This window comes from Lutra lutra, chromosome 3, assembly GCF_902655055.1.
Source record: "Lutra lutra chromosome 3, mLutLut1.2, whole genome shotgun sequence".
Lineage (NCBI taxonomy): Eukaryota > Metazoa > Chordata > Mammalia > Carnivora > Mustelidae > Lutra > Lutra lutra.
Window position 1 is genome coordinate 66,261,263 of NC_062280.1, and position 16,595 is coordinate 66,277,857.

General features: G+C 42.2%; 1 protein-coding gene and 1 pseudogene across 1 annotated transcript in view; both read left to right on the forward strand.

The window, feature by feature from the left end:
• The window catches only part of NOSTRIN (nitric oxide synthase trafficking), a 57,131-nt gene that overhangs the window by 15,778 nt on the left and 24,758 nt on the right, over positions 1-16,595 (forward strand). The window contains exons 3-7 of the mRNA XM_047722079.1: positions 7,021-7,104; positions 10,041-10,103; positions 10,342-10,423; positions 12,788-12,850; positions 15,955-16,053. Of these exons, the coding sequence (XP_047578035.1) occupies positions 7,021-7,104; positions 10,041-10,103; positions 10,342-10,423; positions 12,788-12,850; positions 15,955-16,053 (391 nt within the window). The remainder of the gene's footprint in view (positions 1-7,020; positions 7,105-10,040; positions 10,104-10,341; positions 10,424-12,787; positions 12,851-15,954; positions 16,054-16,595) is intronic.
• LOC125095682 (60S ribosomal protein L4-like) lies at positions 2,132-6,373 on the forward strand (annotated as a pseudogene).

A 16,595-nucleotide genomic window follows, 5' to 3' on the forward strand; every position in this document is an offset into this window, starting at 1 on the left:
TCTATTCTTTTTTTTTTTTAAGATTTTATTTATTTATTTGACAGACAGAGATGACAAGCAGGCAGAGAGGCAGGCAGAGAGAGAGGGGGGAAGCAGGCTCCCTGCTGAGCAGAGAACCCGATGTGGGGCTCGATCCCAGGATCCTGAGATCATGACCTGAGCCAAAGGCAGAGGCTTTAACCCACTGAGCCACCCAGGCGCCCCGGTCACTTCTATTCTTAAAGTTTAATTTGTGCTCTAACATATGGAATCTGATGCCATATATTTTTCCTCTCTCCTTTCTTTCAGAAGTGTCATTTATTTTAAAATCTAAGACAAATGTTGGTCTTTGACTTACTGGTTGGTCTTCATTATTACTAATGAAAATTTATTGACCTGCCTCCACATGCTGAGAGGAAATTATTAGAATATAAATGGATTAAAAGTCAATGCATGCCATTTTCCTGGTTCAGGACCTTTGAGGCTCACTGGAAAGTTGTGAGTCTGAATTACCCATTGAAGTACATATACATACATCATCAGGTTCATATGTGCCAAGACAACTGCTTGGAGAAGAAATCTCAACTATAGGGCTAGAACATTAAGCACCGTGTTTTTACAAGCTTGTTTCTGATTATTTTAATGAGGGAATGAAATTCTCTGTCTCAGGTTCACTCTGCCTCTTTTAACTCCCTTTTCATGCCAGAAACCATAATGAAAGCAGCTCCCTTCAAGGACTGAGAAGAAAACAATGGACACAGGGCTGCACACTGCCATCTTTGCCTTGGGAAAACCCTGCCGTCAGTTCATTTCTATTTAGCAGGAATTCTCAAAGGAGATACACACACACACACACACGCACAATTAGACCATAAGCGCAGACGAGCCCACGGCAGTGTCTGTTTCAATGTATAAATGATCTGACTTGTAAAAGTTAAAGCTGTCTCTCTGCTTGCCACGGCTTCTTAGAGCAATTTTCTCTGGGGAGGAATTTACCCATTAACCCCTGTTAAGATACAGGCCGTGGGCTGCCAGAGGCAAGGAACCTTTCCTTTAGTAGGCAGGGTCACCAGAAAGAGAGCTCTGAGTGTTACACTCCCCTTGTACCCACACCCATCCTCCTGACCCCACTGGCATTGCATTTCCTTCTGACTGGCAGGGTGAGCTGCTGAGGAGTCTGAAATGGTCATTAGGGTTTAAAATGCAAAAGCAGATGTTTGCAACCTGCTTTGCTTGATGAGTTTAAATGCTGGGTCTAAAATGTTATAGGGTCACCATCCTGCTGCAGGTGGAGAGGCAGGGACACCATGTAGTACTGTTCTGAGAGGCCCCGTCCACCTCTGCCTGGTTTCAGAGAGCTACGCTGGGGACAGCTGATATCATAGCTCCCTCGCTCCCGCTCTCCAGATCTAGGAACATAACTTAGGACCTGCCTAAGGCAGGGAACTGCCTCCTTCACATCTGGGAACATAGCTTAGGACCACACTGCCGCTTTCAGAAGAGGCCAGGCCAAGCTCATTTGTCTGTGCTGAGGCTGCTGGGAATCCTTTCTCTGGCTGCTAAGCCGCCAGGAGCCATGGTGATTCAGAACACTGATGGCAAAGGTGAAGTGAGAGGTGGTGTCACTTTTTAAAAAAGTACTTAACCTTTGTCTTCCTCCGCAATTCTCTATCTCCAGCCTCTTCCCCATCATTTCAGAAGCAGGAAACTGGAGTAACCAAGCAGGTGCTTTCTCGAGCCAGACTGCCCAGTTTGTGTCCTAGCTCTGTCCCTTCTTCCTGTGTGACCTCAGACAAGTTAACAGACTAGGCTGTGCATTGGTGTTCCCCTCTGAAAGAGTAGAGTACGTGTGCCTACCTGATGGGAGTTACCACGGATTAAATGAGGAAATACACCTAAAACACTCAGAATGGTGCCTGGCATGTTGTAAGTGCCCAAGAAATGTTGGATGTCATCTTTCTTTTCTTTTTTTTTTTTTAATTTTTAAAAAGATTTTATTTATTTATTTGTCAGAGAGAGAGAGAGAGAGAGAGTGCGTGCAAGCAAGCGCATAAGCAGGCAGAGTGGCAGGCAGAGGCGAAGAGAGAAGCAGGCTCCCTGCCGAGCAAGGAGCCCGATGCGGGACTCGATCACAGGACCCTGGAATCATGACCTGAGACGAACGCAGCGGCTTAACCGACTGAGCTACCCAGGTGTCCCAGATGTCATCTTTCGTGTGCAGACAGAGCACAGGTCAAGCGTCAGCCACATGTCACAAAGGATGGCAACGCCTTTGCATATGCAGCGTTTCTCTTTACACACAAGTATCTTAGAAATCAATTAATTAATTGAAACTCTGTAGGCTGGTTTCCTACGGCACTCAAGAGAAGGCCCGCAGAAGTAGTAGGACTGTGGAGCAAAGGTGACCGGGCTCAACACAGAAATGAGCGATTGCCTCAAAGCCAGCAGGACCCTCCTCCTTCCTGGACACCAGAGCCCAACTTTTTCCCCCAGGTGAATCTGATTAAGTCAACAGTTTAAAGGAAAGCAGCACTTCCTTCTGGCAATTGTACTCTTTATTTCTGCTTGGCCTCTGGGACTCCTTGTACAGCCTACCAGAACATTCTGAAAGTGAAAGCAAATTCTGAGGAAAAGCCTGTGCCTGTCCTGTTAGAAGCCGTTCTGAATTGTTCTGGAGCCAATGGATAAGCAAACTGTGGATTCTTTCCCCCGTACCTCCCATCTCTGTATATTTTGGGGGTGTTCTGAATGTTTAGAGATCCTTGGGGGTACATAATAATCAGATTAGAAAAATTATGATTTAGTAAGAATTTGTTTGGTGCCCAGCACTGAGCTGAGCAGTACGCATGCTTCACTGGATTTCATGCTTTCTGTGCTGCTTCCAAGTCAGAGTGGAATGCTGGAAAAGAAAGTCCTCAAAAGCCCTCCAGTTAGTGACACACTAGGACAGGGTTTGTGTCTAGCTGCCATAAGGGCTAGAAAGCAGTGTATTCTGACATTAGGGCTGAGCAATGCATCAGGACAAGAATGCATCTAAAGAATTTAAGCTTTTTGAAGGTGGGAAACAAGAACAAATATAGCAGAGACCAGTTAAAAATTCCAACCAAGATCTGATGGGAAGTCCATTCAGTGATTTATTCATTCAAGACATGTACTGAGTGCCTATTACATGCCTGGCACTGTTCTAGGTCTAGAGCTATAGCAGCGAACAAAGCAAATTCTGGCCCTTGAGGAACTTACATTCTAGGTCTGTTCATAGACTTGTTCCTAGAAATACACAGTAAACACCTGATAAGACAGTGCTACATTCTAGGACATAGATACAGCTGTAGGGGGGTAGCTTCTGAGGTAGTGCTGTTTGGGGTTTACTTGAAGGAGATGCCATGTGGTTATGTAGCAGAAGAACTACCCAGCCACAGCATGTGCAAAGGCCCTGAGGCAGGATTGCATTTGGTCACTAAGCAGGATCATGGGATGACTGGTGGGAGGGGATATCAGAGAGGAGCCAGGTGTCAGATTATGCAGGTCAATCCAACAATCCATCTCGCTGTCCAGCCCTTCTTAGGCTTGGGTCATTTGTACATTTTAATCACCATAACACCTCTTGAGGTAGGTCTGATTAGTCCCTTTTAGCAGTGCCTAAGTCCATTCCAGAAGTTGGGGTTTGGGCTCCTAGAGCATCTAGGTTCATCAAGGTGATGGTCACTCCCAGCTTGCTGCTGACCAGCATTCTCTCTCTCCATCAACTGGAACATATTCCTAGAGTGCAGAAAATGTTTTTAATGCAATGAGATATTTATTTATCAGCTTCATTATTTTTAAAAAAATTTGCTATTGCCATTCCTTATTCTTGGGCAAGTTCTAATTCCAAATGTTGTTTTCTGCACCTAGGTCTTAACATGCATCCTACAGTGGCCTTCTTTCCTGCAAAAAGTGGCAAAAATAACTTAGAACACAGCTATACTAAGAGGGAAAGCTGAATGGAAATTTAGCATAGGCCAATAACCTCTGGATTCCATTTCATAAAACAGAGCGATCATTCTCTGTTTTGTCCATAACACTGAGTCCAAATTCACTGCTCTGAAAAAAATACAGGTATTAAGTTTAGTGACTAGGGAGTTCTGGGATTGTTTTTCAAATGAAGTGAGGTCATAAATAATCCTAAAGATATGTTATAATAAAAATAGAATTCAAAGGCTAAAATCTATGCAACAACAACAAAATAAACAAGCCCGTTCTGGTCCAAATTAAGAAGGAAAACAATACAGATCGAACTTAATTTCCTACACTTTTATTATCTTCACTGAAAATGAGAAGATGAATAAGAGTATGTTGTTATTTTATCTATAGATGGGCCTATAAGTAGGACAAGGTAAAATCAGTTTAAGATAACGGTGATTCAATCTATTCAAAAGAACCAAGGAGTTTGCTTTTGGAGACATGCCCAGATTCCCTACTGAGTCTTTTCCTGCACACAAAGTAACAGAAATCCATTTTCTAAATCTGGTTTTGTCCAATTCTGTACTTTTCCATTAGGAAGCTCGTTCTTGCTTCTTGTGTAGGAGTCGCTGGGTTGAGGGGAGCATGTCTCCTCTCGCTCTCCTCTCCCTGCCATGATGTGTGCTTGTCCAGTGGCATCAGTGTATTCTGAAAAGGGGGAGTCATCTGGCAAAAATGTCAGTTTGCCTGTTGTGGACAAGTCTCCCATTCCCCCAGATACAACGAATTTAGTTTACGCCAACTTGCACCAAAACGACAGACGCCCTACACTGTTAGTGAATAAGTAGATCATCGAACAAGGACTGAGTCTTGGGGCACTGGCAGAGCTGTGGCTTGGATGCCCAGAGTTGGAGGCAGTGGGACTCAACCATTGCAGCCATGGTGCTTTTGGAAATATATGTCACAGGGTCCTCCTGTTTGCACCGCCTAAAACCTGGAGCCCTGGGTACCGCAGAGTGAACAAACCTGGAGGCAATATACCATCTCCTTTGCGTGGGTGCCTTGGTCTTACCAGAATTGCCCATGGCTAAAGGTCACCATCTTGAGGAAGTTCCTAAACTCCCTTTGGCGGCTGAAAATAAAGTCTAAGTCTACAAAAAGACCAAGGAGACCTTTTGCTTCTTCAGAAACTTAAGACCTGGAATGCTATTAAAAACAAAGATCTGTGTGGGGCACCTGGGTGGCTCAGTGGGTTAAAGCCTCTGCCTTTAGCTCGGGTCATGATCTCAGGGTCCTGGGAACAAGCCCCACATCAGGCTCTCTGCTCAGTGGGGAGCCTGCTTCCCCCTCTCTCTCTGCCTGCTTCTCTGCCCACTCGTGATCTCTCTCTGTCAAATAAATAAAATCTTAAAAAACAAACAAACAAACAAAAACAAAGATCTGTGTATCTCAACAAATGAGAGCTGGAAATGGCAAAATGAGAAACCATCATCATATCCAACGTGGGGGACCTCCCGTCATCTATAATGAGGACAACAGTGTCACCACGACCTTCGGAAACATCCCTGGAATTACTCTACTTAATGTAAGCAAACTGAACACTTTGGAACTTACTCCTGGTGGGCATGGAGGATGTTTCCACATTTGTACTGAAAGCGATTTCCTTGAGCTGGATGATCTGGATGACACTCGGCATAAGGCTGCCTCCCTCAAGAGTAACTATCACCTTCCCATGCCCAAGATGCTTGATATACACCTTAGCAGAACCTTGAAAAGCCCAGAGATCCAAAAGCCCTCCGAGCACCATGGAAGAAGATGCATCACAGAGTCCTGAAGAAGAATCCGCTAAAGAACCTGAGAATTCTGTTGATGCTAAACCCATATGCAAAGACCATATGCCTGAACACCATTCTCACCAGGCCAGGCATCACAAACTCTGGGTTTGGGTGAGGTGGCAGCGGTGCTAGAAGCCAAGTCAGAATAGAAGGGGGTCCCAGGCAAGCAGCGTGTGGTAGGGAAGAAAGGAAAGGAGGCTGTTGGCATTAAGGAGCAGAAGAAGCCTTTGGTGGGGAAAAGGTTGCAAAGATTGCAGTTATAAAGCAACAGCTGAGAAGCCCACAGAAAAGAAAACCCCCCATCAAGACAGGAAGCTCGCCGCATAAACCTACTTGTATTTCTTGCGTAAATGTTGAGCCATTTTGGACAGCTAATTTTAAATAAAGACCTGATCAAGGGCAGTGAGAAACAAAACAAAGAAAGCTACTTCTTGGCTAACTTGATCATAATTTATCACTTTATCGCCAACTATTATAATCTAGAGCTAATCTGATGGTGCTAATGTCCTAGAGCAAGCAGGAAAGTCTTCTGTTCCTTACTCCATGAATTGGTTGGCTAGGGCTGACATAACAAGGTACCACAGACTGGGTGTCTTAAAAAACAGCAATGTAGCATCTCATAGTTCTGGAGGCCAGACGTCTGAGATCAGGTGTTATCTGGGTCTGTTCCTTCTAAGTGCGTGAGGAGGAATCTGGTCCATGCTGCTCTCTCACCTCTGGTGGTTTGCTGCCCATCTTTGGGACTCCTTGGCTTGTAGATGCATTGCCCCAGTCTCTTGTCTTCACTTCCACATGGCATTCTCCCTGTGTGTGTGTCTCTCTCTATGTCCAAATTTCCTCTTCTTATAAGGACGTGATCATATTGGATCTGGGCCCATTCTGATGACCTCATCTTAGTTTGGTCATCTGAAAAGTCCCTATTTCCAAATAAGGCCACATTCATGGGATCTGGGGGTTAGGGTTTTAACATTGTGGCAAGATGAGAAGGGTGTACAATTCAATCCATAACACTGGTATGCCAGAAGTTTAAATGAAAAACTCCCCCTTTGTGGGCTCTTCTTGGAGTTCCTTAAGGATCTCACCTAAGGACAGAAGGGGATCCTTAGAGTAAACACATCATCTCTTCCTTGTGTAGACATTGCATTGTCAGTCTGAGCCCTCCTTCACACGTGTGTGTGTGTGTGTGTGTGTGTGTGTGTGTGTGTGTGTGTGTCTGTTTGATATCTGGTCAGAACATCCAATCTACCAACTATCCCTTTGCTAACAGGGCAAACTTGGAGATTAACTATGCCAAAGGACTTCAGAAACTGGTAATCAAGTTAAGCAAAGCATTACAGAGCACGAAAAAAAAGTAAGTATATGAAACAGGTAAGGTAAAATCATTCATAAGAGTTATAATAAGTGACATATGTTCGAGGCCAGCTTCCTCTTAGAAATGTGGCAGGTGCACAGCGTTCGGCCTGGCTTATGATTTCTTAGGCACTTACTGTGTGCCAGGCATGGTGTTAAGTACTTTCACAGATACTTCCCTTTAAGCCTCTCAACAATTAGCAAGTCTTATTATTGTCCCAGTTACAGACCAGGTCTTGAGGCTTGGAGAGTTTTAAGAAACTTGCCCCAGTGACACAAATAATAAGTGTCATAACTGGGCTAATCCGGTGTCCTTATGATTCCTAAGCCCATATTCATAAGAAGCCTCAGTGATGATATGTTACTTTGGAAGGAGTGCCGTTAAGTTGGAAGGTCTTGGAGTCAAGGAGTGTGAATCCCGCTTTATCTCAACTCCATGACCTCCGACAAGTAACCTGGCCTCCCTGTGCCTTGATTTCCTCCATGAGTTAGATGGAGTACTGATATGAGTTGCTTGGTGCATGGGTGTGCAAGTCTGGATGGGGGAGGTGTAGATTATATGAGATCTTGTATGTGGAGATTAGTTGGTTGGGTCCTGAAAAACTGGTGGTTCGCATTTTCCTTAATACATTTTGGAATAAAGTTTTTTTCTTTTGGGGGAGAGAGGAAAGATACTGGATATTCTAAAAGTGATTATAAAAATGGTCCATTAATGACAATTGGACAAGATTCTTGACCAATGCTTGCAGATGTCACCCCTAGCTGGCAGGGGCACGGCAAAGACCTCTTGGACGGTGAAAGGGAGAGGGACAGAAAGAAGCCTTCTGGAGCTCACATTCTTACTTCTTCTTAGAAGGCATCCTCTGTAAAAGCAAATAATGGCTTTGTGACTGTTTGACTTTGAGCTTGACTTTTAGGAAAGTATTGTAGTAGACTGTGAAGCAGCCAGTATAGCCAAATGGTTGAGTATAGACTTTATTGACACTGCCCAGATTTAAATTCTACCTCTACCCTTTATCAGGTGGGCGAATCAGGGCAATTTATTTTACCTCTCAGTGTGTATTTAAAATGGAAATAGAACCTATCTCATATAATTGCTGTGAGTATTAAATGAGACAATACAAGTAGTGTGTTTAATATCTGGCATGGAGTTCATTATGACTTTGATTCTAATTACCCCCTAAGGAATGAGAGGGGTAAGGGTGCAGCGGTGTGGGTCTTATGTATTGCAATCCCAGAGTCTGGCCTGGATGCTCCCAGAGAGTTGGCATGTCCAGAATGTTCAGTTAACGAAGATTAGCACAATGATATTTAATAATAAACATTAACCGGACTATTACCTATACCCCAAATCTGTGTTGTGTAGGTAACCTGAATTATTTCTATTTTAAGAGACCAATTACCTGAGGGTCAGAGAACTCATGTGATCTTTCTAAGGTCACATAGGAAACAGAGACCCCTCTGAGGCTGAGGTTCTAGGCTTCCAGCTCTGCTGCTCAGCTCCTCTGAGGAGCAAATGTCAGATTCTCTTTTCCAAAGGGTGTCTGAGTTCCTGTTTAAAAAATCAACCCTGGGACACCTGGGTGGCTCAGTCAGTCAAGCATCTGCCTTTGGCTTGGGTCATGATCCCAGGGTCCTGAGATCAAGGCCTACATGGGGCTCCCCACTTGGTGGGAAGCCTGCTTCTCCCTCTTCCACTCCCCCTGCTTATGTTCCCTCTCTCACTGTGTCTCTTTTTGTCAACTAAATAAGTAAAATCTTAAAAAAAAAAATCAACTCTATGGAAGTTTAATTTACATGGAACAAAAAGCGCCCTCCTTAAGTATATGGTTTGGTCGATTCTGATAGGCGTATACTATATATGTATATAGTGTATATAGGTGTGTACTATAGATGTAGCCCCACTAAAATCAAAACATAGACATTTTCATCACATCAAAAGATTCTTCATGCCTGTTTGCTGTCCTTTCCCCACCTAAGCGACCACTGATCTACTTATTATTGATACAGATTCATTTTGGGCTTTTTTGCAATTTTCTATAACTGGAGGTCTGTACTAAGTAGTCTCTAGTCTCTGGCTTTATGCCTGGCTTTGGATATGCAGAAAATCTGGCATCCTCTGGTCTAGCTATGTAATTCTCTGACTATAGGGTGCAGCCTAAGTCACTTGGAGACAAAACCTCACACCATCCTGATTTCAGCAGGGGCACATATCTGTCCCCACCCCTCCAGCAGAGTCTACACACACTTCTGTCCCTGAGGTTTATGGATGCAACTGAGCTTATCCTTCTGGCTTCTGAAGGCCAGTGATATGGGCTGCGGTGAGCTCTCCCCTTTCTGTGGGAGAAAATAGCATCACACTTCTTAACCCCCACCACGTGCCGTTAGGGGGAGGGCAGTGCCCTCCTTTTGTTAAATGGAGACACTTCTTATAAGACGACAAAATATCTGAGCTTTGGTCTTAAAAACCAGCAGGGAACAGTAGCTGGACCCCAAACCCAAGAGCAGCATGCGGGGACGTCCCAGGGCTCTTGGGTCCTACGCCATTTAACTTTTCTGAGCCTAGCTCGGAGCACTCACTGGTGAAATGAGGAGCCTGAAAAGGTGGTCTTGAGGCCTCTCTCCCCCTACCCAGCCCATAATCTCCCACCTGTTCTAAATGCCTGCTCACCCTTGGCTACTTTATGTCCCTGATTTTCTACAGACGTGAAATGGAAGATGAAAATTGAAATGGAAAATGACGGAGAAAAGGCTGTCTATGTAATGATTACAGTGAAAATCAATAAATTGGCAGAATTAAATCCCATGGACACACTGAAATAAGATTAGGGAAATGAGAGCAGTTGTTGTAGGTAGTGGATCAGACATGACGCTGCATTGCTCAGACTTTACCAGGAACATGACACCCACTCTTGTGCCCTCCTGTTTTGCCCCCAGCTGTCTCGTCAGTGCCTGGACCTGGGTCTCAGAGGGCATGAAATCAGCGGCGGACCTGCATCAGTGAGTGGTGTTCCCCCTACCCCCCCCCACTTCCCACCCCCACTCCCCTCTCCACCACTTACCCCAACCCCAGGGGGAAGCATAAATACTTAAAGTGGGCATGCCATGAATACCCTGCTTCAAACTTGCCCTGAATAGGCAGGCTGGAACACACCGTTTTATTTCCCCAGAAAACAATTTGGAAAGTAGATATAAATCCTAATACTATGCTTGTGTGTCTTTTATGTTCTATTTCTAGAAAACTTGGCAAAGCAATTGAGTTGGAAGCAATAAAACCAACTCATCAAGTCCTGAGTGTACATGAAAAGAAGAGAAAATCAGTGAGTCAAATCTCTCTTAAAGCAGGATTTCTGTCTTTGACCCGAGGAATGAAAGGTGATCGAAAGTGATGCTAGCTTTCAGGAATCTGTCATTAAAAGAAACAAGAGCTCAAGATTTATGTACAAAGGTGTTTGCTAAAGCATTGTTTGTCATAGTGAAAAACTAGAAACCTCTTTATCATCCAAAAATAAATTATGATAAATTCAAGCAATGGAATATTATGCAACCATTAAAATCTTATTACAGAAGAAATTAATGACATGGAAATTTTTTCACTATACAGTGTGAAATAAAAATGATCTCAATTTTGTAAAGTAAATATGTATATATGAATAGAAAAAAAATCTGAAGGAACCTCCCAAGAATGTTAATAAGAATTATTTCTAGATAGTGGTGTTTGAGGTTATTTTTATCTCATACTTTTTGTATTTTGATTGTTTTTCAGTGACTAGATATTCCTTCTGTAAACAGAAGAATTATAAACACAGTTCTTAAAAAAAATTTTTTTTTATGTGTTCTTAACAGTTTGGGATTGGGTAAAGGCAATAATAGATATAGTCCTCAGATAGTCTTAATATTGGAAAAAAGAAAAAAAAACCCTATATTCTTTCAGGAGCACCTGGTCGTCTTGTCTAGCATATTCTCTGGTCTTCCTGTATCCTTTTCCTTCCAGAACAATTTTATCTGTGTTTCTTTTTCTTTGTGTATCATCCAGTCATTAAGCACTTTAAAATCTATTTTCAGGCGACATAAAGGGGTGTTTAATAAACGCTGCTCAACTCTGATAGGGGTGAGGTCATGGTCAGAATTGGTTCAAGGCCAGATGCAAGTTAGAAGTTCAGAGACAGTCATTGGTGGCTCTTGTGAAGGGAAGGGGTGGTGGCTAGGGGTGGATTCAAATGACCACAGCCACATAAGGAGGTCCTAAAGGTAGTAAGTTAGTAAGATGGGGGATCTATAAAAACCTGATGGAAGAGAAATGATACAAAACATTTTTATTCAAATTCATTAAACTGAGTCAGGAAATGGAATTGATGTTTGTGTGGACATATGTGTGTTTTTTACCACAGTGGATGTTCTACTGAGGGCTGGGGTAATGGGGGAAATTTACACAGTAATGATTACTAAGCAATATAATCTTCCACCTTTGCAAACCAACTTAATAAAAACCAAACACCAGTCTACATTTCATTAATTACAAAATATTTTCATACCCCATAATAATACGATAATCACTAGCATTTCTTTAGTACTTACCATAAATTAGGCACAGTGACTCGATCATTATCTTAGTGTTTTGTATAATTAACAGCATGATCCCTGGTCCGATTTCACAGCCTTTATTCAGCATTGCCCCTCCCCACTGCACCCCTACCACCCCAACCCACTCAGTCACAGAAGATAAAAGATGAGAATTCTTTTCTTCAGGGTGCCTGGCTAGCTTAGTCGGTAGAGCATGTGACTCCTCATCTCATCGTCATGAGTTCAAGCCCCACCCTGGGTGTGGAGACTACTTAAAAAAAAAAAAAAAAGATGGAAATTATTTTTAAAATGAACTTGTTCCATATTTCACATAGTCAAAGTGACATCATGCACAAAATTATTTTCATTGTATTTGTTACAATAAATTGTATTCCAAATTTAATCAGCTGGACTAAATAAAAGAACAGCATTGCTAGATCTCAGTGTGGTTGAGTCATGGCTGATCTGTGGGCTTGGGAAGAAACATCTATGGTCCAAGAAAAAAACGTCTTCCCCTTAGTTAAGTCTGCTCTCCTTGGATTGTTGTCTAGATGCATTTGGATCATTACTGTTACCGTCCCTTTGGCTGTTCAAGGGCAGAAGAAAAGTTCATTATGATTAAGAATTCAATCTCTTTGAAATTGCAACAGTGTTCATTTCAGGGGCAATGAGACACTTGGTAAAATTAGTACTACCAGGACTGTTAGGGATTGTCGACGTGCTAAAGTTTGGGCCACATGGAATGATGCTGAGCTGAAGATGTGCTGGAACAGAAAGGGACACCAAACTATCCAAGACCCCCTCCGTGCAGATCACATGCACTGGTGTTTTTACAAGTTTTTGTGTAGTTACATAGTTTATAGTTTTTACAAGTTTTTGTGTAGTTACATAGTTTATACGCAGAAATAGTTATTTTACCAAATGCATTCAAGCTAAATCCTGTCAAGAGGTTTTGATATGGGGAAAAGATAATTCAGCTGCTCTTCTCAGGATACATGTCCACTGTAGGATTCTGAAATTCCAATGGATTGTGATACTGAATATGCCAGAATTCATAAGCCAGCACCATGACTCAACAGAAAGACTGAAAAAAAATCATTTTTCTTTTTTTCTGTTCACAGCTTGATAATGAAGTTGAAAAGGCAGCAAATCTTGTCATTGGCAACTGGAATCAACAAATCAAGGCAAGTATACAAATGAATGTCATTTATGTAAACTCAGTTTTTAGGACTGAACCTTTCTGCTTTTGCACGAATGTGATCCCGTGTTTTAGTGTTCGTATTTCTAGGTGCTAACCGAAGAGAAAAATGTTTCCTCACCTGAATTATTCTATAGATATACCTTACAACTAAATCAATAGAAGAGCAAGGCTCAAAATATGTTTATTAGTTATAGCTAACATAACATTTATTGTGTGCCAAATGCTATATATTTCTATATTCAATCATTGCAACACACACACACACACCCCGCCCCCCGCAAAACCAAACCAATGTGGTATGTCCTGTTTGACAGATGGGTGGGGAAACTGAGACATAGGGAGGTAAATAATCTTGGTAAAGCTGGTTAATTGTTGAACCGAGAATTGTTACATTGTTGGGTTCCAGAGTCATGGCTCTTACCCATTCCACTACACTGACTGCCTCTCTGTATAATCTGTAGCTTAAGGTAAGTGACAAATACTCTCTGAGTTTTGGATATATCATTTGTGGAAGGGCATTCATGATCTCTGTCTCACTAGTAAGAGGAGTACTGTGAGAGGTGAATAGCCATATGTAGGGAGGAATACATATATTGATTCCACAGATGTGTATGGTCCACTTCCTGTATTCCACACTCTACTAGGGCATGATTCCTATTTGTAAGTAATTTAAAATGTAGTTGGCTAGATAACATATGTGCAGGAAACAGTAAATGAATTCTAGGGAGAAGAATTATGATCTGGTGTGAGAATTTAGAGCACATCAGTGCAAGTTCTTACGCAGAGAGAATAACAGATGGAACCCATATATATGTAGAGAAGATAATTCTAGAACAATCCAGTTTAGGAGGAATTCAAGTTGAAAGAACTAGAAACCAGTGGAGAGGAAATCTGTTAAGAAAACCCAGGGATCCACTTTGAAAGAACTTGTGGTCCAAAAGCTGAACTCCCTTTTCATCTTCAGAGTATCCGTACCCAAAGAGAACTTTCCCCGGTAGACAGCTGCTAGCGGCAAATAACCAGAGAGACCCCTCAAAAATAGGGAGCCCAACTCAGTCCTCACTGTTGCCTTTGAAGCTCCTGCTGAAATCAAGGATTCCATAAGACCAAAGAAATTAATAGGAAATGTTTGAGGGGTGCCTGGGTGGCTCATTCATTCAGCGTCTGCCTTAGGCTCAGGTCATGATCCCAGGGTCCTGGGATCGAGCCCCATATTGGGATCCCTGCTCAGTGGGAAGCCTGCTTTTCCCTTTCCCACTCTCCCTGCTTGTGTTCTCTCTCTCACTGTCTTTCTTCCTGTCAAATAAATAAATAAAATCTTAAAAAAAAAGAAATGTTTGAGATAAATGTATTTCTATACCCACTAGTAGTACTGGTAAAAGAATGCTCATGAGAATCACTTTTATAATAAATGTTTAATCAGTGTCCAGTAATTTGGTTTTAGTTTTGCTCTTGATTTTGTGAGATTTCTTAAACAGAATTTGGTTTTTTATTTTTATTTATTTATTTTTTAAGTTGGTTCCACGCCCAGTGTGGAGCCCAATGTGGGGCTTGAACTCACAACCCTGAGATCAAGACCTGAGCTGAGATGACTGAGCCACCCAGGCACCCCAAGCAGAATTAGTTTTTTAAAAATCCATTCTCTAAATATTCAGCTTTCACAGAAATTCCAGTATAACAAACCAAAAGAGAGAAACCATGCCCAGCAGCCATAATTGCTTTCAAGAAAAAAAAGCATCTTTTATTCTTTCCCAGTTTCCACCAAGTAATTTTTCTACATAAAATGATTTTATTTATGAAGAGTGATGGAGAAATTAGAGAACATAAAATTCTTGAGCTCTAATGATTTTCTCTCCAGTTACAACTGAAGTGTTGCAGCATGTCAGTAATGAAGTGCAGTCTATTGGGGAGACAGAAATGGAAGCCTTAAAGGACCCAAAGCTCTTCCCTTATGTTCTCCTTTCTTCGCGGGCATGGGACTAACTGGACAGAGAAAGAGGGTTAGTGAGCATCCTGTTTCCTGAATTCCCTTTTGCCGAGGCTTCAGAGGTTGAGAGACATTTGGAAGGTTTTGCCTCCAATTCCTAAAGAGAGAGGGAACTGAACTTTTCACTACATTACCTGGTTTTGCAGTCCTTGTGACCTTGACGTGCAAAGTTAAACAGTCTTTTAATCAATCCAGTTCCTGAACAGGCTGGATCCAACTCAAACCAATTTCTGTTTTCTCATTTTATCTCTGGGACATCATTTTTTTTTAAACATTTTATTTATTTATTTATTTGACAGACAGAGATCACAAGTAGGCAGAAAGGCAGGCAGAGGGCGGGGTGGAAGCAGGCTCCCTGCCGAGCAGAGAGCCTGATGTGGGGCTCAATCCCAGGATGCTGGGATCATGACCTGAGTCGAAGGCAGAGGCTTTAACCCACTGAGCCACCCAGGCGCCCCTGGAACATCATCTTCTTGGTTGGAACTGTGTAGAATAGGAAATGATCACCTTGATCATAACTCACTTTGAGGTTTGAGGGACCAACAGAGTAGGAGGATGTTGAATGTGCTTCTACCTTCCCAGCCCACCCCCGCTCCTGCTCCCCACACCAGTACAGGCCATTTCACAAAATGCCAGGCAAATGCCCACCTCTGAAGCCTTTGCATCAGATGCAGAATTGCCCTTTTGCTGTAAGTTTTAAGAGAGCATCTTAGAACAACCTCAGTTGTGGCCCAGGTTGATTTAAAAGAATGATGCAGGTGGTCTTCCATGTCTGCTGTGATGTTTTTATGGTAAAGCTATTCCCTTCATGATGCTAGCTCGAACAATGTTTTGGAGGCTTGGGGACCTTTGTGATTTGGAGAAATGTATAGCCCTCTTGAGTGTACTCAATATAATGAAAAATATACAGTGGTTTCAGGGCAAAATGTTAGCCTCTGTGATATTCCAAGCAGATTTTGAGGTGAAGGTAGAAACGAAGAACTAAAATTACACAATCGTTTAAGCTAGCACCTGAACATGACTTGTTTCAGAACAGAAGAGTTTTTCTCTTGATATTGGTTTCTCATCCCTTTTTGCTTTTTGTATGTTTTTGACTCTAGGCCAAGAAGAAATTAATGGTTAGTACCAAGAAGCATGAGGCACTTTCCCATCTTGTAGAAAGCTCCAAGCAAACTGTGACGAAGAAGGAGAAGCAGAAGGTAACCTGTCATGACCAGCTGTGTGCATGTGGCTTGGAGAGGGTTGGATCTTCTACTCTGAGCTATGAACACAAGAGAACTGGCTGACTTCGTGCTCTGTGTGGGGTCTCTGCAGAGCTGTCATGTGGCAGAGCCCGAGAGGGATTCTAAATCATCCCTGGTCCACACATATTTTTAAAAAGGTATTATTGACAGATGATAAATTAGACCAAGGGTCTCCAGATTTTTCCATAGGGACCCTAGTAAATATCTCTCAGTGCAAGTAAGTAAAAAATGTATGTACGTGTATATATATATATATAAAATGAATTATCATGTACTTTACCAATATTGTGTACCATCTGTAGCACTTTATATGTTATACTAATGTGCTATGAACATTATAAAACATAAAAAAGTACTTGAGGCATGAAATAATATTTTAAATGATTAGCTAATCATGATGCCTTCACGTGATCACTGAGTGACACTTCCAGGCAAAATTTACACCTGGGCAAGGTTCAGCCTTCACCGTAGTAAATGTAAATTGATATTTCTTGATA